The sequence below is a fragment of the Saimiri boliviensis genome, chromosome 8 (genome assembly GCF_048565385.1).
Source record: "Saimiri boliviensis isolate mSaiBol1 chromosome 8, mSaiBol1.pri, whole genome shotgun sequence".
Classification (NCBI taxonomy): Eukaryota; Metazoa; Chordata; class Mammalia; order Primates; family Cebidae; genus Saimiri; species Saimiri boliviensis.
In genome coordinates, this window is record NC_133456.1 from 31,948,929 (window position 1) to 31,976,133 (window position 27,205).

Sequence of the window (27,205 nt, forward strand, 5' to 3'; positions counted from 1 at the left end):
ACAGAGAACACCACAGAGATATTCCTCAAGAAGAGCAACTCCAAGGCACATAATCGTCAGATTCACCAGGGTTGAAATGAAGGAGAAAATACTAAGGGCAGCCAGAGAGAAAGGTCAGGTTACCCACAAAGGGAAGCCTATCAGACTTACAGCAGATCTCTCAGCAGAAACCCTACAAGCCAGAAGAGAGTGGGGGCCAATATTCAACATCCTTAAAGAAAACAACTTTCAACCCAGAATTTCACATCCAGCCAAGCTAAGCTTCACATGTGAAGGAAAAATAAAGTTTTTTGTGAATAAGCAAGCACTCAGAGATTTCATCACCACCAGGCCTGCTTTGCAAGAGCTTCTGAAAGAACCACTACACATATGAAAGGAACAAACAGTATCAGCCTTTCTAAAAAAATTATCAAAAAGAGCATCAATATAATGAAGAATTTACATCAACTAACGGACAAAATAGCCAGCTAATGACAGTATTAAACTCACATATATTATTATTAATTCTAAATTGAAATTGACTAAATCCCCCAATCCAAAGACAGGCAATTTGAATGAAAAACTAAAACCCATCAGTATGCTGCATCCAGATCCATCTCACATTCAAGGATACACAAAGACTCTAAACAAGGGATGGAGAAAGATTTACCAACCAAACAGAGAGCTAAAATAAATAAATAAAAAGCAGAAGTCACAATTAAGCAACAAAGATCAAAAGAAGCAAAGAAGGACATTATATAATGATAAAAGGATCAATGCAACAACAAGAAGAGCTAAAGATCCTAAATATATACGCACCCAATACAGGAATACCTAGACATACAGGACTTATAAAGAGACTTAGACTCCCACATAATAATAGTGGGAGACTTCAACATTAATATTAGACAGATCAATGAGACAGAAAATTAACAACGACATTCAGGTCTTGAACTCAGATCTGGAACAAGTAAATGTAATTAACATTTATAGAACTCTCCACTTTAAATATACAAAATATACACTCTTATCAGTACCACATCATATCAATTTAGAAGTTTAAATGAAATCTTGGTTGGCTCCTTGTTTGTTATTCTCTTCCCCCATTTTCTTTCATGTCTCCATTATTAAGGACAATTATAGGCATACCCGTATTTAGACTGCATTCTAGCCTGAGCAATAAAGCAATACCCCCATCCTCTCTCCCTCTTCCTCTTTCTCTTTCTTCCTCTTCTTTATTCTAAAAAAAAAAAAAAAAAAAAAAAGAAAAGATAATTACTAAGAATTTTCCATAACTAAAAAAGAGTATGAGTTCTCCAATCAAATATTATCCTCAGCATAATGAGCAAGATAAAAAAATTAATAAATCTATCTTAGCCAGACCATAGGATAACTGTAGAACGTCAAGGATTTAAATATATTCTTGGCTGGGCACAGTGGCTCATGCCTGAAATCCCAGCACTTTGGAAGGCCAAGGCAGGAGGGTCACTTGAGCCCAGGAGTTTGAGACCAACCTGGGCAACATAGTGGGTCTCTAGCCCTCACCCCGAAAATCTTTAAAACTCCCAATCAAATACATTGGAAAATATAAAACAAATGGATAGTTTTCCAGAAAAATATAATTTACTGAAACTAACTCAAGAAGAACTAGAAAACCCAAATAAATATAATAGCATCAAAAAATTGAATTGGCAACCAAAAGTTTTTTCTGGCCATAAAATACACTAGAGCCAAATGATTTTATTTGAGAATTCTACCAAACCTTTAAAGTACAGATATAAACTATTTTATAGAATAGAAACTTATTTAATGAGGTTATAATAACCTAGTATCAAAACCAGACAAGAGCAATACAAGAAAGAGAAATAGTAGAGACAAATTTCTTTTATGAATATGTATACAAAATAGTAAATATGCAAAAATAAATGTTGACAAATCAAATTCAACATTGTATTAAAATATACATCATGACCAAAAAAATTGCCCCTGATGATCTTAGATTGACTGAGCTAGTCCATAAATTTTAGAAGAAAATATGAGAGATTTTCCTTATGGGAAGATTCCTTAAACAAGACGCCAGAAGCACAAATCACAAACTAAAACATTGATAAATTATAGTCTGTTAAATACACAAGTCTTGGTTTAAAAACACTAGAAAAAATACAATTAAAAAGCAAGCTATAGGCTTTTTTGCAATGCATATAATAAACAAAGGATTTGTGTCAATAATGTAAAAATGTGACACAAACGAACGAGAAAAAATGAGAAAGACAGTGGAAGCATGGACAAACTATAGGAACAGATACCATAGAAGAGGAAATCATAGGGCCGGGCGCGGTGGCCCAAGCCTGTAATCCCAGCACTTTGGGAGGCCAAGGCAGGTGGATCACGAGGTCAAGAGATCGAGACCATCCTGGTCAACATGGTGAAACCCCGTCTCTACTAAAAATACAAAAAATTAGCTGGGCATGGTGGCACGTGCCTGTAATCCCAGCTACCTAGGAGGCTGAGGCAGGAGAATTGCCTGAACCCAGGAGGCGGAGGTTGCGGTGAGCCGAGATCGCGCCATTGCACTCCAGCCTGGGCAACAAGTGCAAAACTCCGTCTCCAAAAAAAAAAAAAAGAGGAAATCGTAATACATGAGTTCAACTTTACTAATAAGCACTAAAGGGCAAATTAAAATGACAAAAAGGCAGTATTTCATTTGCATGAGATTGGCAATAATTAAATAATGTGATAACAGTAAATATTAAACAGAAGGGAACTGGGATCACATACATCTTCTGGTGAGGATATAAAATGGATCAACCACCTTGGAGTGCAATTTGGCTACACCAGGTAAAGCTGGAGAGGCAATTGCCTTGGGACCCAGGGATTCCATTTTTAGAAATTAATCTTAAATTTTTCACATTGCAGCCCTGTATGTAGTAGGAAAAATCTGCAAACAATCTAGCTGTACTTTAATGGAGAGAAATAGATAAATACATTGTGATTCACTTTACAGTGCTCACTACCAACCTAATTTCAGTGAGGATGTATTTAATCAAGATTCTGGAGACCTTACCATGTGACAGCTAGCGCTACAGAGGAAATAGCGTAAGAATAAAGATATAGTCCCTACCCTCACAGAGAGCACACTCCAGCTGGGAATGGCCAAACCAGTGTGTGTGAGACACTGCATTAACGTGACCCTGGGGGAAAGATTGAGAGTGAGGAATGGCGATCCTGATGTCAGAGGGACCCTCACCCCAGGGGGCATGCCCATGAATTGGGAGTGAGGAGGAGAGTCCAGATATCAGGCAGCTGTTGAGAGCCTGACAGAAGAGGGTGGCTTGAAAGATTTGGCGCATATCGGGGTGAGGATAGCAGACTGAGGTTCAAGACTGAGTCATGGGGTTCTGAAGGCCTGGGTGAGGTGAGGTTGTGCAGGACAGAAACACATGTGGAGTGAGGTTTTCTGAATCAAGGAGGGGCATTGACAGTGAACTCAGGAGTCTGAAGAGTCTCATTGTGATTGTTGAGGAAATTAAAAAGGAGCATCCTCCATCTTCATCACAGATGTCCCTACCTGCACAGTAGGGGCCACTGCACCAAGACCACCAGGGCCCACTTTTAGAACAGGTAGATTCATTGAGGAATTGCAATTAGAATCATACAAGAATAGCCAGATGATTCAGAAAAAGAAACTGGGTGGGGTAGGGGGGAAGGTGAGGAGTAGTGCAGGTAAAAATCATTTGTACCTCACATGCCAAATGACTTATTTTTATAGAACTCTTACAAATAAGAAAAAAAAAATCAAGCCAATAAAGAAACAGACAAAGGGCATAAACAGGCAATTAATTGAAAGCAAATGAAAATGGCCAACAGACACATAAAAAAGATGTATAATCTTAATCATAATGAAAAATAAGGATTAAGACAAACAATGTAATTCTAGTTTTCTTATCAGGCTGACAATACCAAAACACTTGACATTCACAGAGCACGGCAGAGAGGTGGGGAAACAGCCATGCTCACATGCAAATCAACAGTTATAACCTCTTTGTGAGGCAATTTTTCTCACATCTATTAAAAATGTATAAGTTAGAAATTTTCAGACCTAAGATGCCATATGTAAACAGCCATTAAAAAGAATGTGGTATCTCTGTATAATTAATATGGAAGGATTTTACACATGTGCAAATAAATTATATTATATATTTTATGTAAGGAAAAATATATAGCACATATAAAATGTATATAGTGAGGTCATATTATGCCTTTAGAGCTATGTGAATTTTTAGCACTTACATATATTTGCATATATTACTTGCATCTTTTTTTTAACAGTTTGATTCTTAAAACTTGCAATTTCCATTTGGGCTCATTTGATATTTATGACTTGCCAGGCTGACCAGTGGTTTATAAACAATAGAAAGGAGGGGTGCAGAATGAAATACTGGCTTGTGTAAGTCTGAAAAGAGCCTATAGTTTTCTATTCTTGAGTCTTTGACACTGAAGAAGTGTTGGAGAAGATGAGTAAAGGCCTGGTGACACCCATGTTTCTGTAATGGAAAGTGACTCTCAGGTGTACATGACAGAGTTCCCTTCACCCTCCTGGGCTGCTCGTGGTTCCCATGAGTTGCGTCTGGGATCTGTAAATGCTGGAAATGTGTTCCCCTACACTCCCACCTACACCTGTCTCAGGTGTGTTCTACGGATTAGTATCCCCCACGTGGTTTTGTTTTGTAGAAGTGTTATTCTGCAAAAACAATTTTGATTATGTGGCCTGGACCAGGAAGGGATAGTGTGCTCTAAAGGTGACAGAGTTGGCACAAAACCACATCAGACACTTTGTTATCAAATGTGGAGATGATGGAGGAGCCCTTGGTGCATGTGTTGGGAAGTGGGCGCCCTCCTCCAGGCTCCTCAGGAGGACACTGCAGGATGGGAGGAGGATGGAGACCCCCCCCCCACATAGCTTGAGAGTGGCTTGAAGGTGGCTCTGTCACGCATGCAGGGTGCAGTAGCACCTTCAAGCCCAGGCTGGCCTTGGAGAGGCTGGTATCACAGGCTGCTTCTCCTCAGTTGTCTCTGGCGCCAGCTCAGCACAATGGGCCCCTGAACTTCCTGCCACCCCCAGGAGCCCTGGGTTCCCCACAGACAGAGCTGTGCTATTAGACGACCTGTGGATTGAGGCATCAGCAGCCAGGAGCATCTCTGAAATGGGCCACCCTCTGGAACCCTTCTTTGGCTGAATTGTTTCAGGATGGGTGTCATTTAATCAATCTGCCCTAATGTCAGGAAGTAGAGATGAGGATTGCAGCCTGCTCAATTTCTTTCTTTTCAGTAACCAAGGACTTCGGCTTATTGAATGCGTCCTGTGTGCCAGGACCTGGGTGAGGTTCTGGGGATTCAAGGATGAGGAAGACACCAGCTATAACTGCCCTTGGGAAGCTCCAAGTCTAGCAGGGAAAGGGAAAATCAGCAGGAAGCCCCATAACAAATAGGAATGTAAGATCTGTGATCAGGAAACATGGATACGGAGAGAACACACAGAAAGGCCACCTATCCCAGATGGAGGAAGACTTACTTGTGCACCCACCTGGAGGAGCGGACGCCTGAGCCGGCCTGGAAGCTCAAGAGCCAGGTTGATCAAAGAGCCCAAAAATCTCACCCTCTACAGTCCAGGGAAAGGCTGGGTGTGACTGGGGTTGCCATGAAAGATTGTGCAGGCACCTGGCCAGGAAAGTGAGCGGAGGCTGAACTTTCAAGAGGCCCATGTGGGTCAGCTACTGTCCTTGTGTGACAGCAGGCACCTGGGTACCTCCTGAACCTCCTTCCTCCCTATTGTCTGAGCTCTTCCTTTCTTTGAGCTCTCTGCATCTACCATCTTCTTTCTTTCCACCTACTTCCTCTAGGCTGTCTGAAGATAATTACATTCTTTTTCCTTTTTCCCGTGGCATATTTCTATCTCTCTCAGACACACAGACACAGACACACACACACAGACAGACAGACACACACACACACAGACACACACACACACACACACACACACACACACACATTCTTCTATCTCTGCCTATCCACCAACTCAATTTCTGAGATACAACTGCTGAAAGTAAGAATAAGGAACATTAAGTTAATATTGTGGCTGTTGACAGTGAAACAGTTAAGGTGGGAAAGAACCAGAAGCAGATGGGAAATAGAGAATTCCTCACTGGGTAAGTGTGGAAAGAAAGACACTGGAGACAAACAAAGGCAAGAGGACCAGGCAAGGAAAGCCCCAGGCCCCGCTAACATGTTATTATAAGCCCACTTCCTGCCCAGAGAATCTAGAATGTTTCCCACATATGTGGCTGGAACCCAATCAGCTTCTGCCCTGACCCTAACTCTGCCACCTGGTTCAGAATTTCTGAGCTCCTCTTATCTGTGACCGAAGTCCCAGGCTTACCGAGAGATGAGCTTCCAACAAGAGTTTGATGCCAATTTGCTACTCCTGCTCCTCAACCCTCAAATCAGGACAACTAGCAAACGCCTTCCAGCCCCTTAAGGAGTCCTGGGGCTCCTGAGCAGGGACCAAGTGGGCCTGCCAAGCCCAATTCTCGGAACAGGACCCATGGCTCTCCCAGATGACACCTCCCACCTTCTCTCCAAGTGACTCATGACAGGCTTGTTCCCTCCACTTCCATCAGCCTAAACAACAGTTTGCTAATAATAAAATCACAAGGGAATAAGCAATTGCAAAAGTCAGACCCTGTGCACAGATGGTCTCAATCAGTCCTTACAGTATTCCTATATGGTAAGGATCATTTCCAACTACAGGTAAGAAAGCCACTTTCTCAAGGTCACATAGCTACTAAGAAACAGAGCCAGGATTCCAGTCCGGGATAGCATGACCCAGACAGAACCTATTCCTCATCAGCTCAACCCATTGCCTCCTCTAAGCAGCAATGCAGCAACATTTACTAGGCGTCTGCTGTATATAGAGCACAGCACTAAGTAAGCTAAAAGAGACAGAGGCCTCAAATCTTCACCTTTTAAGAAAAAAATAATGGAGGTAGGAGAAAGCACATCTCAGCAGCACCTTTGAAAAAAAACCACCCATGAGTGCAAGCACAGCATACAGTCACCCAGATGGAACTTTGGAGCAGGGAGGGGTGCTGAGCAGAAAAAGGACAAGTGCAAGGGAGACAGGAATACAGAAACCCCCATGGAAGATGCAAAGAACAGAAATTAGTCCAGAGGTGATGTGAGCAACTCCAGGCAGAAGCAGTGACATGTTCTAGAGCCAGGGAATGAGAATTAAATGTCTGACGGAGAAGACAGAAAAGCAGCCTGCTATTGGGAGCCAGGGGGAGGGGATTTTTCTAAGGATGAGGTCACCACCAGAGTGAGGAGGAGTCTTCTGAGAACCTCACTGCCACCCAAGGTGGAGCAGGTTAATTTGCTGTGTTAGGCAAGGGGTGGGGATGTGGGCAGTGGGCCAGTTCTTTACCAGGAGAAAGCTAAAATGCAAATTGGCATCTGAGGGAAGCTATTCTAAGGGACATCTGAGGTTAGCAGGACTAGTTTCCATCACCCAGCTGGGATGATGAACCACTTGAGTGTTTATATTCTGGAGTTTATATTCCAGAGGTTACTGGAATATAAAAGACATCGAACAATCTCAATGGCAAAATCATTATTAGTTTGGAAAACCTGAACTTTAAAATTAAATATATCTTGGAATGGTGGATATTTATGGGATGAAAACTAATATTTTAGAATTAACCAAATTTCATTTTCTTTTTTTCTTTTTCCTTTTTTTTTTTTTTTTTTTTTTTGAGACGGAGTTTCGCTCTTGTTACCCAGGCTGGAATGCAATGGTGCGATCTTGGCTCACGGCAACCTCCTGCCTCAGCCTCCTGAGTAGCTGGGATTGCAGGCACACGCCACCATGCCCAGCTAATTTTTTGTATTTTTAGTAGAGACGAGGTTCCATCATGTTGGCCAGATGGTCTCTATCTCTTGACCTTGTGATCCACCCGCCTCGGCCTCCCAAAGTGCTGGGATTACAGGCGTGAGCCACCGCGCCCGGCAGAAATTTTATTTTCTTACAGTTGGTCCTGGCTTGTGCAAGGTGAAAAGATTTTTTATGTGGATTTTAGAAAAATGAGTCAGATAACCAGGGAAAGTTCAGGTTTTATGACCTGAGAAAATGTTCTGTTTACCATCATTCCGATTATGATAAGAGGGTTATTTTCCCTACTCTTTTAAATGCACCTCAGAAGAAGCGAGAAGTTTTTAGGGGATCTTCCAAAAGTTGATATTTCCATAAGTAGTTGGAGAAATATGATCATGGACTGAAATAACTTCCTCCCAAGGTCTGAGCCCTGGCTTACCTGGACTTCCAACGCTGAGCCACAAAAGGAGGCCCCCGATCCAAAAGCAGCTCTTCCAGGGACCTAGGGGCATCGCTGAGCTGGAGATCTCAGAGCTGGTATGGAGTAATTCCCTAAAGCCAAAGAGATCACATAACCCAGCCTCTCAGGAAACACCCACGTGGGTTTCACTAATCATTAACTAGCTTCATGACCTGAAAAGGAAAAATAAATTCTTCCTATTTATTTAAATGTCAGAGTTTTCAGTTTCTTCTTCTCAATGAAAATAAACACGCTTTTTTCTTTAACCAGAACACATTGAAACACACTGTCCTTCCTCTTTGAGCTGAACGCGATCAGGAAAGTATTTCCTGCACCTCTCCCACTTCCCAAGATAGGATGTCAGTAACAACCAAGGCAGAAGTCCCTTATCTCTGGGTGGCCAGAAACCCTTCATTGTGTTGTAATTATCTGTGGACATGTGTGTCTCCCTAGAAGATTCTGAGTGACTTGAGAGCAAAGGCTTTCTCTTTTCATTTTTGAATCCCCAGTGCCTAGCACAGGACTGAGATAATAATATAAAGTGTCCATTTCATGGACAGAAGGGAAGAAGATGAAGTTTGCCTCTGGAGAGTACTATCCGTTTGTAGAATCTTGGGGCTAGAAGTCAAGTCCAACTTTGGGAGATGTTCGACTTCCTGAATTCACAAAGAAACTGCGTGTTAGAAAAAGAAAATGACCTATAGAGATCCTGTCAGTGGAAGTGGCAGAGCCAGGCCTGGAACCAGGGTGGTTCCAGCACCATGTGGCCTCTCTACCTGAAGGAGTGGCAGAAACCACACAGAGCTATTTCTAGGCTCTGTGGGCGGGGGACAGGGGCAGAGGGCAGGGCCTTTGCCTGCCATTCCCTAAATCATAACACATTGTTGTGAGGCAGACAGCCCACCCACGGGGCCAGGATCATCTTTTCCGAACAGTAACTCTCCGAGGTGAGTATTATCACAGAGAAGTTAAATAATTTGTACTTAAGTATTATGAAGTATTAAGTACAAATTACTTAACTGTGATAATTTATAATAAGCACAGATACATTTAATAAGCACAGATAAGTACAAATTACTTCTCTGTGATAGCAGTTAAGTAGGCAGCTGATAAGGCAAAGAGAAGTTAAGTAATTTGCCTGAGGTCATAAAGAGCTGGGATTTAAAGCAGGATGAGCCAGCCCCAGAATCAATGCTCTGAACAATACTCTACAGCAACAACTCCTGAGAGGCACTGGGACCATGGATGGCATCGTGGCTGAACGTAGGATACAATTATTGTGGAGGGGCTAGCCCTTACTTCCCCTTGTGCGCATTATCTCATTCACAAGTGCTGCTTCAATCAGGAAGGAGTGTGGCAATAAGGGTATAGCAGAGGTCACTACTGAAGGCCGTCTTGATGTTAGAGACCAAGCCAAGCATATGAGTTCAGGTCCTTGGAGGAGAAGATACCAATATAAGACAAAATGTGCCAGAGATTTATTGAGCTAACACCTGTACAGAATAAGGAGTACTGGAGAAGGCAGGAAGAGCCTTTAGATTGTGGTGCACATCTGACACCTGTGAAAAAGAACAGGCAGGAAAAGGAGGATTACACAGAAAGAGTCTTGGGCTGCAGCACAGTTTCTAGAATATTCTGATCAGGCCAATGGGAACTCCTCAAGCAAAAGTCTTTTGCGACAGCAGATCTGCGTTTTGAAGAAATGAGTCTGCATTAGCAGCCACATCCTGCTCAGTCATTAGCTGGGGTCAGCTTCAGCACAAAGACAGAGGTAAATTCAGAAGGCAGCAGCTGGAGCCATCAATCAATCATGTTCCCTGCAGCAGGAGACCTGAGGGCTGTTTTCCTGGCCACCCACACAGAGGCCAGAGATAGTTAATCCAGGGTGCCCTTATGCACGGCATGAACACAGCTGTCATTGAGAGACTGCTTTCCCTTTCTTTCACATCCAGCATCTAGTACAGTGCTCTCCAAGTGGAGTCAGAGTGGTCCCTTCCAGAACCACCTGCCTCAGAATCACCCAATTGACTTGGGACAGATTGCTGGGCCCACCCTAGATACACAGAATGAGAATCACTGGAACTGGGCCCAGGATACTGCAGTGCCAGCAGGCTCCTCAGGTGATTGCACTCATGCTAAAACTGCTAGTCTTCTGTTAATACTTAAAATAGCCATGTCCATTTCACCAGTGAAGAAACTGAAACTCAGAGAGGCCAGGGGCCTAGGGACACTGCTCGAGAGCGCCAAGGCGAAACAAGATATCCAAGAGTTTTATTGGACTAAACCTTGTCATTCTGAAAACCGAGATTACTTACATGTTTTAGAAGGTGAGGATGAGACCCTTCTGTCTGGAGACACTGAAAGAGCCACAGTTCATATTCAGTGTATACTGTCTGTCTCCCCCAAGGAGAATGTAGCCTCAGAAAGGCAGAGTCCTGGCCTGTTTTGCTCACTGAGATATCCTAGTACCTAACACAGTGATTGCCACTCAGCCGATGCTCAATAAATATTTGCTACGGGAAGGCACTCTTCAACTGGTAGGGTGTGCTGATCAGTTTCCACCCCTCTTTCGAGAGGGGGTCCTACTCATCTATGTTAAAGGGGAGTCAGATGGTTTTATTCGCCTAGGATCTGGGTACACAAGGAGCAAGTGACCTGGGAATCAATGTTTAAAATTCTGAAATGCAGTGGTACGATAATGGCTCACCACAGCCTCGACCTCTTGGGCTCAAGCAATCCTCCTGCCTCAGCCTCCTGTGTAGCTAAGAATACAGGTGCACACTACCTAACCCAGCTAATTTAATTAATTAATTAAGATGGGTCTTGTTCTATTACCCAGGCTGGAGTGTAGTGGCGTAATCATGGATCACTGCAGCCTCGACCTCCTGGCCTCAAGTGATCCTCCCACATCAGCCTCTCAAGTAACTTGGAGTACAGGCACCTGCTACCATGTCGGGCTAATTTTTTAAAATTTTTTTGTAGAGGTGGGGGTCTTGCTGTATTCCCCAGGCTGATCTCAAACTTCTGGTCACAAGCAATCCTCCTATCTCAACCTCGAAGTACTGAGATTAGAGATGTGAGCCACCATACTTGGCCTAACATGTATTTTTTTTTAAATGGCTCTACACATACATGCTTTTTAAAAAAATGCAAAAATATGGTTAAAAAAAACCTCCATTCTCTTCGCCCAAGTTTCCCAGATCCTACAGAGATCAGGCATTGTCATCATTTTCTTGCATATCCTCCTAAAGAAAGTCTATCTCATGCTTCTTAGATTTTTACATCCTTCTTTTGACCTACTTTTTTTTGCTGTTGGTTTTTTTTGTTTTGTTTTGTTTTGTTTTGTTTTTTGAGACCATGTCTCTCTCTGTTACCCAAGCTGAAGTGCAGTGGTGCAGTCGTGGCTCACTGCAGCCTTGCTTTCCTGGGCTCAAGTGATTCTCCCACCTTGGCCTCCCAAGTAGCTCGTATAGGTACATAGCACCATGCCACCTAATCTTTCTTCCTCCTTTCCTTGCTTCCTTCCACTCTTTCTCTCTTCTTTCTTTCTTTCTTACTTTGTAGAGACAGGGTTTTGCCATGTTCCGCATGCTGGTCTTGAACTCCTGGGCTTAAGTCATCTTCCCACTTTTGCTTCCCAAAGTGCTCAGATTACAGGTGTGAGCCACCATGCCCAGCCTTACACAAACTCTTTTGAACATTGAGTTTCATACTAAACAAAATACTCTGGAGCTCATTCTTCTTTTAAGGTTGCATGGAATTCTATCAGATAGAATGTGTCATGAAATTTTAGTGCTCAACCCTAAATGACTCAAGCCCTTATCCTATCTGATTTTCAAAAAGTCCAATCTTTTGCCAGATTCCTCTCCAATTTGAGGGGAAGAGCATGATTATGGAGTCTCTCCACTCCTGCTGTCCTATATGTCCTGAATGCGGACATGGGTACATGCATGCATGCACACACACACACGCACACCCCTTTTCAGAACAAGTCAAAAATACAAGTGTACTGCAGGACAGTTTTCAAGGTCTTGGACTGGGCCCAGTTCTTCCCACTTTCTGGCTTGTAGCTCTCAACAATAACTAGAATGTGCTAGGAATCCAATATCCTGGGATCTGTTCTAGTCCCTCCACTACCCCACACCCCCAAAACAAGACGTCCTTCAATGCTTTAGCCCAGTGATTCTTGTTTCCCTTGGGTATAAAACCCAGGGTGAGCTGCCTTCCTGGAGTCCTCAGTTCTGGTGCAGGTGGGCATGTGCAGATGAGGCTCTGTGTGCCCCAGGCAGCTTTCCTAAGCCTTGGGGGACTGGCTCACGTGAATTTCAGGCCTCTGTTGTCTGCTGCCTAGCTGTAAGTAATAAGCTGGATTCTTGTAACTTATTGCATGCACAGGTGTTCTGTCTCCCCAAACTCAGACAAAGCACAGTGAACCTGCTTTTCACACAGGACAGTCTAAAACCTTACGGAGACAGAGAACATTTCATGCCACTAATACACCAAATCACATTATTTTATCTTTCATTTAAAAACATCTAAATTCTGTCTCCATTTTTCCAGAAAGAATAAGTAGAGACCACCTTTACATTAGCCCAGACAAAAGGTCACTTGTGGTTTTGCCAGAACAGAGAAGCTGTGAACCCCCAGGTGACACCAAGCCTGCAAATGCTGAAAATTATTTGTAGCTTTAAATTGACACTTTGATACTAAAATTCTACGGTTTAGTGTTTATTCCCTGAGATCTCCTAACTTCAAAGTAAAATTGTGAACCTTAAGGGCTTATCTTTGGGTGTGCATTATGGCAAGCGGGTACTGTGAGAAAGTTGAAGGGAAGGAAAACCCCATAAGCCCCTGGGTTGTGTCCGAAGTTTCCCAAATGAGAGAACACTGGCTGGAGGTGGTTATCTGAGAATTTCCCTGGGCCTCTCTCTTCAAGACAGGTTGGTAAAAAGAAGACACTAGATACACTTTTCAAAAGTTATCAGTAATATATAGATGTACATGTTAACATATCTTTTCCCATTTTTTTGTTTAACTGCTCATTATATGCTAGATACTATGCTGGGCGAATTGTACCACAATCCCACAAGATAGATACTATCATTAACCCCATTTTCCGAGTGCAGAAACAGGCAGTGCAAGATTGAATAACTTGCCCAAAGCTACTCAAAGTGGCAGAGCATGGATTTGAATTTGAAAAACTACCACCAGCAACAGGTCCTTATCCATTCCACTGAATTTAGGCTACCTACTCTCACCCTCACATACTCCTCAAAGTGGGCATTATTAGCCTCAACTTATATTAGTCCTAAGCAACCTGAAGCTTGGAGGGATCTGGTGGCAGAGCTGGGTTTCAATGGCAGCTCTCTGGAATCGTGGAGCAGACCTTTTCTTAGTCCTAATTACATAGCAATTACCATGTTCCTGCAACAGGGAAAAAAGTTCACGCCTTCAGAACACCCTCCTCCTAGGTCTCCTGGATTCAGGGCTGGTGGAATAAGGGACACTAGAGAGTCTGCCTCACCCCAGAATGTCACCTCCACTAGAGTAGTCTCCAAAGGAAAGTGTCTTTTAGAAGGAAGATAGAGTAAGAAGACACAGCCAGCCCCTGAAGTGGGCCAACAGATGGACTGTGTTACTTCCACCTGCTGGTATTGATGATGGGGAGGAGGATTGTCCATATACCAACCAAAATGATGGAAAACGCTGCTTTGAAGCATGGTTCTCTATTAGTAAATACATGTTTCTATCCACAGCTCTTTAGATTGGGAGACCAAAGGATTCTTTCTTTGCTCTTATCCCCAAGTCAGACAACTCCATTTTAGACTCGTGTTCTTTGGGTATTAGTATTGACGGTCCATGGGCTCCAAGTTCAAATATCCTGAGAGGGGTCACTTGTCTGAGACCACCGGCTGGCACAGACAACGACCTCAAGGCCCACAAAGGTGAAGGACCTTGGCAAGTGAGGACAGATGTCACCAAACACAGTGCAAACATTTATGTCTAGATCATGTCAAAAGCAATGGGTGGAGTCACCACAGTCTCCAAGGAGCAGAATGAGTGCAGAGGTTGAGGAGCTGCCTGAGAAGGGGAAACAGCCTGAGAGGAGAGTAAAGATTCTCTCCCCACTTCATAATTTTTCCTGGGCTCACTCTGTCTCTTCCCTACCCCTGCTCCAAGTGTGAATCTCAAACCCACATCTAGCTTTTCTCTTGACATCACCACTTAGTTGTAGGAAGGTGAAGAGAGCACAGGCTTATACTGTCACCATATTACACCGTTTTGACTCTAAGGAATGATTTTCTAATACTTAAACAGCTAACAAGTAGAGTGTAGTAGAGTGTGTACAAAGAAAATGAGCTTTAAAGACTGTGGTATGATGATATAGCAAGAAATATGTATTTGGTCTCTAACCCTGAGTTTCTGATGCAGGGCTCCTAAAACCCTTGTAGATGGGGTGCTAATCTTTTGTTCAAATATCTTGTCTTTGACCCTGGTTCTTGACACAGAACTCCTAAATCCTTTGATATTTCCTGGGTGAGAGGAGCATTTTTTATTCTACTAAGGTGACTTTTTTGTGGACTCCTGGATAGCCTCTGGATGGGGGCTTGTTGCCAGAGGAATCAATCATGTGATTTGAGGGTTGCACTTTCATCCCCACCCACCTCATAACCTGCAGGGAGGGATAGGGGTCTAAAGGCTGAGGGGTCTAAAGGCCATCAGAATGGCCAATGATTTAGTCAATCATGCCAACATAATAAGCCTCTATAAAAACCTAAAAGGACCAGGTGTCGTGGCGCATGCCTGTAATTCCAGTACTTTGGGAGGCCAAGGCGGGTGGATCACGAGGTCAAGAGATTGAGACAGGAGAATTGCTTGATCTTGGGTGGCGGAAGTTGCAGTGAGCTGAGATCGCTCCATGGCACTCCAGACTGGTGACAGAGCGAGACTCCATCAAAAACAAACCAACCAACCAAAAACCTAAAAGGACTGTGTTTGGAGAGCTGAACCCATGGAGCTTCCTAAAGGGTGGTGTACCTGGTGAGGTCATTGAAGCTCCACACCCTTTCCCTCATGCTTTGCCCTATGCATCTCTTCCACCTGGCTAGACGTTTGTAGCCTTTGTAATATCCTTTATAATAAATCAGTAAACTAAGCATTTTCCTGAGTTCTGTGAGCCACTCCATCAAATTAATCAAACCTGAGGGTTTTGTGGGAACCCTGATTTACAGCTGGTTGGTCAGAAGCACAGGTCACAACCTGGAACTTGTGGTCGGGATCTGAAGCATTGGTGGTGGGGACAGGGAAGGGGAGGTAGTCTTGTGCCTTAACTTGTGGAATTTGATGCTATCATCCAGAAGATAGCATCAGGATTGAATTAGAGGACACCTACTTGGTGTCTGTCAGAAACTTGCTTGGTGTGTGGGGTAACAACTCCCACACCTTTGGGTGTAGAAGTGTGAGTGCTGTGTGAGACTGGGAAAAGCACCTTGGTTTGTTTCTTTTCCATCCTTTGTAGGACAAACAGACCTGGTTTTAAACCCCAGCTCTATCTCATCCTGTAGGAAGGTGAAGTGACTTTGGATAGATGGCAACCTCTCCGAGCCCACTTTCTTCATCTATTAATGGGGTTATTGTGAATGATCTGACACACAGCAATACTCTCTTCCTCTCTTCTTAATCCTTCTCCAAAAGGAAAGAGCCTCACTTACTCCCTAGGTGTTACTCTTCCCAACCCCAAGCCCAAAGAGTAAAATAAATGATGGTAGGCTGCTCTCCAGTCCCTATCTAAAAGACCTGTGGGTCCTCAGCCTGACCCCAGGCAGCCAATGTTGAGGAGCTGGCCCAGGAGGCTGGTTGGATTGTGAAGTCAGTCCCCATTCCTTCCCCTCAATGTCCTACTAGCTCAGTGGCTGTTATAAAAAGACTCAAGGGCTGGGCACAGTGGCTCACGCCTGTAATCCCAGCACTTTGGGAGGCTGAGGTGAGTGGATCACCTGAGATCAGGAGTTCGAGATCACTCTGACCAACATGGAGAAACTCCATCTCTACTGAAAACAAAACAAAACAAAAAAAAAAAACACACACACAAAAAAAAGTAGCTGGGCATGGTGGCGCATGCCTGTAATCCCAGCTACTTGAACCCGGGAGGCAGAGGTTGTGGTGAGCGGAGATCACGCCATTGCACTCCAACCTGTGCAGCAAGAGCAAAAACTCGTCTCAAAATAAATAAATAAAAGAATAAAAAGATGCAAGTTTATTTGCTCCAGAGAGGTATAGAAAGAAGAACGAGGTGGTTGGAGAATGTTAAAGCAGGGTGAAAGAGGCCAAGGCTAATTTTATAGATCTTAAAACAAAACAAAACAAAACAAAAACAACTACTGCCAATACTTCTAGACAACATCTAGAAATCTTGGCTAACAAAGAAAGCAAATGAAGCACCATCTCACAGCAGGTCCAAAAAGTATCATTTGAAATGTCACATATGACCTTTTCTGTTGTTCAATACACATATGTTAACTTGATAAGCATGGCAAATTCACACAATGTGTCAGACCATCTTTATTGATTTACCCCAACATTATGCATAAAGTTTATCACTTTCCCCTGTTTGTTCTCATCCTCCCTTCTCTCTGTCCCTCTCTTTCTCTGACACACACACACACACACACACACACACACACACAGACACACACACACACAAGGAAGTAAGGTCAGCAACTGAGTGTGAAGTTTGGGGTGGAGGTTTTGAAGTTTGAGAAAAAGAAGTCTGAATGTTGAACCTCTTTTTGAAATGTGCCTGTGATCAAGACTGATATTTGGTGAAGCAAATCTAATAGGATCTCTAAAGAGCCTTTTCCTGTTGTCTACGATTGTAGCTAAAGCCCTGCACTAGAAAACAACAAACGCTAAGATACTCCCTGCATCGCCTACCCTCCACCCCCTGCAACACACACACCCCTCCTCCACTGTGTTCTAAAGAGACTGGAAAGACTTGGAAAAACATTCCTGTGGGATGAACTGGGAGGTGGCAGGACTGCTATCCTCAGACCTCATTTCCCCACCGCTCCCAGCTGAAAGCCAGGGATTTCACAAAGGAAACATCATGTTCTGTGGTTTTCTCAAAAGGAGAAGGAAAAGACTCTGTTCCTTCCCCCACCCCCGAGAACAAGCCAAATGAGAGCAAGCCTACTGGCCGGACTGAGGGTGACCAAATGAATGTGACGATGGCATCTCGTTTCCCAGGTGGATGTCTTCTGGGCAGCATGTGCCTAGGATTGACTCAGAAGACACACAGCACCATACGACAGGATTGGCGTGGTGACGAGGCCAGGACAGACAGTGAGGAGAAGGTGGCCAAGCGCCTGAACGATCAAAGCAGGTTTCACCCAGGAAGCTCTATCATCTGAGTTGGGTCTTGAAGGACAAGTAAGAATTTATCAGGTAGACAAGGAGAGGGAAGACCATCAAGAGATGAAGAAAGGGTGATGTATTCATTGGAACATAATTAGACCATGATTAGTTTAGCATGGTCGGTTTGTAATTCATAAAGACAACTCTGGAGGGTGATGAGGGAAGCACCAGATAGGAGGCTATTTCATAACACTCAGTAGATACTGATTAATGCCTATTGCCTGCCCAAGCACTGTGCTAGCTTCTGTCTAGAAAAAATACAAACAAGCAAATAGACCGTAATAAAATTGGTAACGTGTTAACTGCCATGATGAGGAGAGTCTGGAGAAGCAGCTCAGAGCAGCATCTCCCTAGACTTGAGCAGCTTGGATGGCAGAAATCCAGCTGAAAAATCCTCAGTGCAAGAAAGTAATAGAGGTGATAGATTTAGAGTGTATTTACGAGGTAGACCAGTCTGGCAGATATTGTTAGGACTCCACATATATCCCTCACTGTTCCCATGCCCCTTACAGCTTGCCCCTGTAAGTATCTCTTGAGTTTTTACCAAAGACATTCAGGTTTGGCTTGTACAAAGGGCAAGCCAAGAAGTACCAGGTAGTTAGCATCCCTGGCAGTGGTCCTCAACCAGTGGCAGATGGAGGTCAGTGAATAAATACCGCAGGTTTGCTCGCCCTTCAAATGGGGCAACTCTGAGGACTGCTTTAGGCCTAGGACTCAGATGGCAGAGTGGCAACTGCCCACAGTGCAAACCTGCTCATTAACAGACCTTGTACTAGCTCCCTTCCCTTCCTAGTCTCACTTCCCCATTCTCCTACCAGTATTTCCTGGAATCATCTCCCAAATAAACTGCTTACATTCAGATGTTTGTCTCAGAGTCTGCTTTGTGTGAACCTAATTTGAGACAAACAGAAAAAACTTTTAGAATAAGTAGATGATGAAAATGAAGACTCAAATAAGAGGTTATGAGATTTTTTACTTGGGAGACGTTGACCCCATCAACTGAGCTAGACTCTTTGGTGTAAGAAGAGGGATAGATTCTAGAACGGGATGAGCCTGAAAACACTGAGCTTAAGGTGCCCAAGGGACTTGTTATCTCAAAATTCCCGGAGTACAAGGTTAAGACTCTTGACTTTGGAAAAAGTGAAAAGAAATAGCAGAAAAAGAAATACACAAAAGAAGAATCCATCAGAAACAAACATCACATCTCCCTAAAGGGAAGTTACAGCGTCTTCCTTTGATCGAAGAGAATATAAAGCCCTAGCTGTCTCTTCCAGCCGGTTTCTGTATTCTAGTTCCTCATAGTTGGAGGGACTCACTCCTTTAAAACCATTCAGAACTCCCCACCAGCAGCCAGCAATGGCAGCTGTAGAATCACTGTCTCCACCATGGAAAAAGGCTCGGTGGGCAAGCTCCTTCCAGGAGTCTCCTGCAGCAAGGAGAGCATCATAGGCAATCATGGGGGCATCATGCCCACTGCTGCCGCCCCAGCCAGAGTAGCTCACAGAGGTGTAGAACCGATCCCTCTCCTTCACACCGAAGGGCTCCGGAAAGGTAGGGGCTGATTCTCCATCCAAAATCCCTCGAAGTTTTAGGTACTTTTCCCAGCTGGTTTCGAAGTAGGACCTGTAGAAAGGAAAAAAAACCTAGAGTCAATTGAAAAAATAAAGTGAAAAGTCATACGAAAAGCACCAGATGGATGTGTGAACAGAGAAAATTCCAACATAATTTTGGCTTCTTGTACTAGTATCATAAACTCTTTAAACATCAAAATTATCTCTATATAAGTACCATTCATTCAATACATTTTTCAAAAGGTTCTACATAAACAAGGCATTGATCCTGTTGCTAAATAAAGAAGATATATATCAAGTTAAAGGATAAGAAATAAAGGTTTATTTTTTCTGTGTAGTTGAGAGTAATGTCATGTGTCACCTTTCAAGGAGGAACTTCAGGACATCACGACTGTGGGTGACTTCAGCAGAAAGCCTCTTTTTATTCTAAGAAAGAGAATGTGAGGTGAACTCACAAGAAGGGGAAGATGTGGCCTTACTACTTATTAGTTAGCTAGTGAAAAAACCTATCTCTGGCATTTTAACCAGAATACACAAAATATTATTTGTGTACCAAGACTACACTGAAAAAGCAAATTCCAGGAAAGTAGAAAATAAGCATGAAAATTCAAGGCAGCATAGAAAAGCCACAAAAACTACAGGATCCCTGTGTAAGAGGAAGCACCACAGCTGCCCTGTTCATTGAAGTGTCCACTTGGCTACTTTGGGCCATCATTACTGGACGGGAACTTGAAATCCTTCGCAGGCGGTTAGAAAGGGGGCTGGGTGGTGAGAACAATGAGGGTTGCTGTGATCTCTAAATCTAAGACATATATGTGCAGGTGGATGTGCACACACAGATTGAAGCATGTTCGAGCAGGGCATGCACCTACAGACTCACCAGTGTTGACAATTTTCCTCTACAAAGTAGCCTGATTGGACAATGTACTTTTTAGCTTCTGGTAGTAGCTCCATCAGTCCTTTTCCCCACTGCAAGGGTGGTCTGCCATTCACAGCGTAGGCTGTAAAAAGAGCAGATGCAAGGGCCCCCAGGTAGCCTGTTGGGTGGTGGTGGGTCATCCGACCGCTCTCAATGCTCACTTGGATCAGTGTGTCCAGCTGGCTGGGGTGTGGGAACCTGAGACCAATGCACATGGCCCGCATGGCAGCCCCACAGCCGCCCTCATGGCTGTTGAAGGGAATCCTCCAGCCATTGGGCTTGTCGGGCTTCAGCTGCAGGGCGTTGTGCACCGAGGCATTACCTGGGGAAAAGTCATAAAAGGGGTGGGGGTTAGCATAACCAAAGCAAAGGCCCCAGCAGGAATAAAGAACTAAACTCTGTCTCCATGTATTTTTTTTATGGAAAGAGAAAGCCAAAAAATATGATGAATGCCCCAAAACTCCAAATCCCACCCAACAATGTGTCTTTCTTTATATATAACCCTTGGCATGATAATGCTAATAAAAGAAGCAGACTTATGCAGGGACCCTGGGAATTTTTACCAGTTACTACTGAGACATCACAACAAATTTAAGAAGTAAGCATATCATTCTCTTTTTTAAGTAAATAAGACTTTTAAGCTCAGAGCTTAAGAAACTTCCTCAAAATCACATAATTAGTTCGTGGCTGGGTAAAATCCATCAGACTCCAAAGCCCAGTCCCTTACAGAGTCCAGTAAGAACCTCACAATTGGAGTTCCTGAATATCAAAAAGGCGGGAAAAGGCCAAAAATTCTAGAGTGAAGCCCTGGGCTCAGATGAGGAGCAGTGAATTCAGGAGAACAATGTGCCATTGATGAGTCACTGAACTTCTGGGCCACGGCTGTCCCCTCGTGACAGTGATGTAAGCAGGCTTATGTCACTGACCTGCCCTACTGGGGGCCTGTGAATGCGCATGCGAGCCAAGTGATGGCAGCAACATTCAATGAAGTGTGGCTCTGCTGTTCCTTTACTGGTCAGTGTATTCACAATACACTGTGGTTCATGTATACCACAGGTGGACAAAAAAACCTTTCTACTTGCTAAACTGAAGAGCTATCAGATGCCGAGAAAGAATAACCAGAGATTGGCATCCAAAGCCAATCCTTGGGGTGACGGGGCCCCTAGGTATGGTGGTGGGAAGCTTTCATCAGGAGGTGTTACGTGCTGAATTGTGTCCCCACAATTCAAATGTTGTAGCTCTAAGTATCTCGATTTGGAGATAGGGCCTTTAAAGAGGTGATAAAGCTAAAATGTGGTCTTTAGGGAAGGCCCTCATCCAATCTGCCTGGTGTCCTTATATGAAGAGGAATGTGGACACACAGAAACACCAGGAATGCATGCACACAGAGGAAAGACCATGTGAGGGCGCAGCAAGGAGGTGGCCATCTGTAAGCCAAGGAGAGGCCTCAGAAGAAAGCAAATCTGTCAATACCTTGACTTGGACTTCCAGCTTCCAGAGCTGTGAGAACTAAATTTCCATTGTTTTAGACACTCAGGCGATGGCAGTTTGTTATGGTGGCCCTGGCAGCCTTGAATAGGAGAGGTGGGTCAGCTGGGCCAAGGAAAATCACCCACTGACCCAAGTGGCTGTAACAAGTTGCCAAAGTGGGCAAGAACCACTTGTGGGCAAATCTGTGCCCAGAAGTCTCTACAAAACCCTTCACATTTTTTTTTTCCTTGAGATGGAGTCTCACTCTGTCACCCAGGTTGGAATGCAATGGCATGATATGGGCTCACTGCAACTTCAGCCTCTGGTGTTCAAGCGATTCTCCTGCCTCAGCCTCCTGAGTAGCTGGGATCACAGGCATGCACCATCACACCCAGCTAATGTTTGTGTTTTTAGTAGAGATGGGGCTTCACCATGTTGGTCAGGCTAGTCTTGAACTCCTGATCTCAGGTGATCTGCCCACCTCAGCCTCCCAAAGAGCTAGGATTACAGGCAAGAGCCACCGTGCCCAGCTGCATTTTCTTTACAAAGAAAAAATGTACATTTTTCTTTTTACTTATTCATCATAGCAAACTTAGAAATACAAATAAGTAAAAATTAAAAAAACTATAAATACTCTTATCACCCAGATATAATTAGTAACATCTTTGTATATGTTCTTTAAGACCTTTCCCAACACAGAGATATATATCTATTTTTTCATAAACTCCTGGGCTCAAGAGATTCTCTCCTCTTGGCCTCCCAAATTGCTAGAATGAGCCACCACTGTGGCTGTTGTTTCTATTTTTATCGAATTGACAGACACTGTTGTATCTTTGTTATTGAAATCTCCATCAACATTCTTAATGATTTCCTTGGGCCTGTTTTATTCTTTGCCCACTTCACACCTCCCACCAGTTGTGCTGACCTGGTGCCCGGCCATCCATGTCTTCCATGCAGTCTTGGTAATGCTTAGCAAGGAGGTAATACAGTCGAGTCAAATTAGGGGCTTTCCCAGCTTCCACAAGAGCTTCTGCCGTGGCCAAGTGCATCACTGTGTCATCACTGACTCTCCACCTTCCCACATCTAGGGCATCCAAGCCGCCCAGCTGGGCCAACTGCTGGTGTATCTTCTCCCCATCCCGGAGGAACTCCCACTTCCCATTGCAGAACCCCAAGGCATCTCCAGCTGCACTCAACACCATAGCAGCCACATACTTCTCCATCAGTCCGTCACACATGCTGGGCTCTGGAGAGGGTGTGCTTGCTGGGAAATTAAGACAAAGGAAATAGGAGGAGGAGGAAGAAAAAACAGAAAAAACAATGGCTCCATCTATGCTTTATTGAGCACTCCCTACTTGCAAGGCATTGTATCAATGGCATCTCACGTAATCCTCATCACTGCTATATAAGGAATGTAAAGCCCATTTTACATATGAGCAAATGGAGGATCATGGAGATAATGCAGTTTTAGAAATGTTCAGTAACTTGTCTCAGGTCACAGAGCTAATAAGTGGCAGGGCTGGGTTCCCAACATAGGTCCATCTGACTCCAAAGTCTATCACTGTAACTACAACTGTATCTCTTGCCTCTTGGTGAGTGGCAAGCCCACTAAATTCTGCAAGACAAACCCAGCTCATCATTTTCTCTTTTTAGCTGGGATTTGACCTTAGAAGTGCAAGGCTCTATGATTCCTATTGGTATCACAATGCGTAGTTCACAAAGCGCCTGCATATTCATTGTCTCCCTAGTATTACAGTAGCATAGGGGGATTACAGTATGCATTTCACAGATAAGAAAATGAAGGCTCAGATAAGCTAAATTCACACAACAAGAGGAGTGGAGGTACTGGAACCCAAATCTTCCAATTCCAGCCAGGCCAGGATGCTTGGTATCACACCACTGAGCCTCAGCCCAGATCTTCTTACCTTGTGCAACCTCTAGGTACCTCAGCCTCCATATTTGTAAAATGGCACTGATTTTTAAAACCTGGATTTGTTGTTACAAATAAATAAATTAAATTTCATAAAGTTGGGTGGGCACAGTGACTCATGCCTGTAATCTCAGCACTTTGGGAGGCTGAGGTGGATGGATCACCTGAGGTCAGGCGTCCAAGATCAGCCTGGCCAACATGGTGAAACCCCATCTCTACTAAAAATACAAAAATTAGCCAGATGTGGTGGTGCACGCCTGTAGTCCCAGCTATTCAGGAGGCTGAGACAGGAGAATTGCTTGAAACCAGAAGGCGAAGGTTGCAGTGAGCTGAGATCACGCCACTGCACTCCAGCCTGGGCAGCTTCTAGAGAATCAGAATCTAGAGTGAAATCCCTGGTAAAGAGCTGGCTTTCCTGTTGGTGCATTTTCTAAGAGCCCCCCTCTTTCAGCCAAATCCCCAGGATTCCCTATTTCCTGTGGCTTTCAGGTCAAAGCCCTCCATCCCTTCCAGGCCAATATTTTTATATGGAGTTGGCAGACTAGCTCATTCTCCCCTCAGGGGAAACTCTTCCCTCCGCTTCACTTACCTAAACCCTATTTACTCAGGGTCTAGTTCAAGTCATGGGGCTTCCAGAAGTCCTTCTGCAGCTGCACTGCTGTTGGCCATGGAATGCAAGCCGGGAAGCCCCTGGAGAAGCAGTAAACGGCAAAGACCGATGTGTTCCAGTACCCGGTTACTTGTAATGCTGTTTCTGAGCTCACAAAGGATATTTGTGTTATTAACATAGTTTATCATTTACAGTGAAGCCTAGGCACTGAGGGTCTGGGCTGCTAGACCTGACTCTGCTGAGACAGAGCTGTGGGAGAACAGACACCCGGGACTGCGGTTCGCCCACTGAAAAGTGGGGAAGGGCAGGCTCCTGAAGTCCTGTCCTGCGCTGTGATACTAGCTCTGCTCCTTGGCCTCTGAGGACGAATTTTAACCCTCCACACCTTCCCTCTCAACGTCCTCATTGTCCTTTCTGTAATTCCTTCTGGCTCCACCCTCCTGTGTGTTTCTGCTGAGTTACAAACGAGGCTGGGGGAAGAAGACCAGTATCTTTTTCGGTTGTAAATTCACTTTAACGTTTGCTTTCGGAACGCTAATTTCTTAACTCCCCTGAACTTTCACGGGTCACATTCTCGTACCCGAACTATACATTCAGAATTAAGCTCTGATCAGCCGCTTCCGGGCCGTGCCCGGCGCTGGGGAGAAACGGGGCTGTTGACACGCCCCCACGATTTGCAAAATTGGGAATCCTCACGGCTCCGCCACACTCGGAGCGCGCCCGAGGCCGGGGAGGGGAGCGGGGGCGCGGAGGGAGGCGCGGAGGCGAGCGCGGAGGGGGCGCGCGTGCCTGATCGCAGCGGGGCGGGGAGCGCGCGGGCGAGGGCCGGGGGCGCGCGTACCTGCTCGTAGCCGGGAGAGGAACGCGCGTACGAAGGGCGCGGCGTGGGCTCCCGGGGCGTCGGAAGAGGCCTGGCTGCTGCTCGTCTGGGGCGCGGGCAGGGGTGGTGCCGGGTCGCCGGTTCCAGGACTGTACCCAGGTCCTTGGGGAGGCGGGCGAGCGCCCACGTACCTGACCTTTGCCGCCGGGTTTAAGCAAATCGGAACCCCCAGGCGGCTTCCGGGCACCGCCCCGCCCTTCTGCACCGTAGCGGGAGCGGATGAGACTTCCCACCCCCGCTCAAAGTCTCTAAAGGTCCCGGAATGTAGCGGCACCGGAAAGCCGGCTGTCCCCCGGCTGTGGTCGGTGACTCCCGTGTGGCCTCGCCCGTGCTCAGGTCTGGCTTTGCAGGGCTGTGGTGGACTGGGGTGTGCCCAGAGGCTTGGAAGAGGATACTGAGTGCGCAGCCCTTGCCAGGGTTCAGGGCCCTCACACATAAAGTGGGATAATACTATCTGCCTCTTAGAATGGTTAAGGATTCAGTTAATTTTAACTCGTCATTTATTTGGCAGCAGCATAGAAGTCTTTTTTCCTGGTAGTAAATAAAAGCAAAGAAAAACGAAGAGGATTTTTGTCTGAATACATTAATCATGTCACTTTTGAAGCAAATCAGAATCACCATATGCAGGTATTCTGTATAATTCTCCAGAATTTTAAATTTGCTATGTCTGTTGCCTTGCTGTAATGACTAACCTTGATCTGAGAGCTTTTTAAAAAATTGATCTATAATTCGTATGTAATGAAGTGTCCTTACACCATGATCAAGATATGGAATATTTCCATTATTTCAAAACGTTCTCTGTGGCCTTCCAAGTGAATCTCAATCTCCATCTCCAACTCTAGCCTAAGTGACTTTTGAGTGTTTACAAAAATCAAGTTCACCAGTAAGGGAGGCAGAGATCACCTCCCACCCCGCACTCCCCCAACACACACACTCTTCAGCTCTTAGTGGGCTAATCAGCTGGATCTAGAAGCCAAATTGACACTAGGTAGATTAACAAGAGAAAAGTATACACATGTTATTAGTTTTACATGTACATGGGGATGTTAAGAGAGTGCAGTCCAAAGAAAATGGCCAAAGCAAGATGCTTGTATACTTTTTAGAAAAAGTGATAAATTTAAGAAGAAATGACAGGACAAAGAAAATCTGGCTAGGGTGTTAAAAATTTCTAGGGAAACACATAGGAGATATATGGGGGGTGGGGTATAAAACAGGTGGAAGATAAGGCTTACTTTGCAAGAATGTTTATTTCATTCCAATGCCACCTCCAGTTCCAAATCTCTGGTGATAAAGGCTATTTTCTCGCCCTGGCATGGAGAGCGTACCTCTCCTAGAGGAATCTTTATTGCTAGCTGCATGCAGGAAGAGACAGTTCAGCTCCAGTTAGGGAACCAGGCTCATTTGCCTTCACACAATATACCAATCACTAGGCCCACGAGTTTTGCACTAGAGAAAGGGTGTATTTACAAGGCAGCCCAGCCAGGAGACTGGAGAACAGTCCTCAAACCTGCCTTTCCAAAAATGGAATTTTGGAACCTGAATCATGAACTGTGAATGGTTTCTATTTTGTCTATGTTTTCTAACATTTCATTATACACATAATATACAAAAATTCTTATTGTGAAAATTAGGTTTCCCTTTACCTCTCTTCCTATTCCCTGACAACTCTCCCATCCCGCTCCTCAGAGATAACTGTAATCATTAACAATTGATGTATATCCTCCTAGCCGTTTTACACACATACATGTGCGTTTGTGCATGTACACACACAGAGCTTTTTTCACGAACATAAATAAGGCTATATATATATTCATCTTTTTAAATCTTTTTAATTTTTGTTTGCTTGCTTGCTTGTTTTGAGATGGAGTCTTGCTCTCCGCCCACTCTGGAGTGCAGTGGTGCAATCTCGGCCTCCAGGGTTCAAGCAATTATCCTGCCCCAGCTTCCTAAGTAGCTGGGACTACAGGCCAGCGCCACCAAGCCTGGCTAATTTTTGTGTTTTTAGCAGAGACAGGGTTTTGCTTTCTTGGCCAGGCTGGTCTTGA

The 27,205-nt window shown here is 44.5% G+C and overlaps 2 protein-coding genes across 6 annotated transcripts in view; both read right to left on the minus strand.

Annotated features, from left to right (window-relative positions):
- Window positions 1-9,057, minus strand: part of PLA1A (phospholipase A1 member A) — a 39,887-nt gene extending 30,830 nt beyond the window's left edge. The window contains exon 1 of one of the 3 annotated variants that reach the window (XM_074404311.1): window positions 8,346-9,057. In XM_074404311.1, the coding sequence (XP_074260412.1) occupies window positions 8,346-8,418 (73 nt within the window). In that variant the 5' untranslated portion in view covers window positions 8,419-9,057. The remainder of the gene's footprint in view (window positions 1-8,345) is intronic. The other 2 variants (XM_010345948.3, XM_003935413.3) reach the window with 2 other exon arrangements.
- A 7,853-nt stretch (window positions 9,058-16,910) lies between these two features.
- Window positions 16,911-26,175, minus strand: ADPRH (ADP-ribosylarginine hydrolase). Of its 3 annotated transcripts, none has more exons than XM_074404313.1 (5): window positions 25,122-25,212; window positions 24,260-24,360; window positions 22,666-23,004; window positions 20,232-20,592; window positions 16,911-19,403 (listed from the first exon to the last, which is right to left on the minus strand). In XM_074404313.1, the coding sequence occupies exons 3-5, from the start codon at window positions 22,976-22,978 to the stop codon at window positions 18,989-18,991; spliced, it is 1,089 nt and encodes a 362-aa protein (XP_074260414.1). In that variant the 5' UTR covers window positions 22,979-23,004; window positions 24,260-24,360; window positions 25,122-25,212; the 3' UTR covers window positions 16,911-18,988. The 3 variants fall into 3 exon arrangements, with proteins under 3 accessions (XP_074260414.1, XP_074260413.1, XP_010344251.2); XM_074404312.1 differs by having other exon boundaries at window positions 24,260-24,424; window positions 25,122-25,210; XM_010345949.3 differs by lacking the exon at window positions 24,260-24,360 and having other exon boundaries at window positions 25,122-26,175.
- Window positions 26,176-27,205: the final 1,030 nt, after the last annotated feature.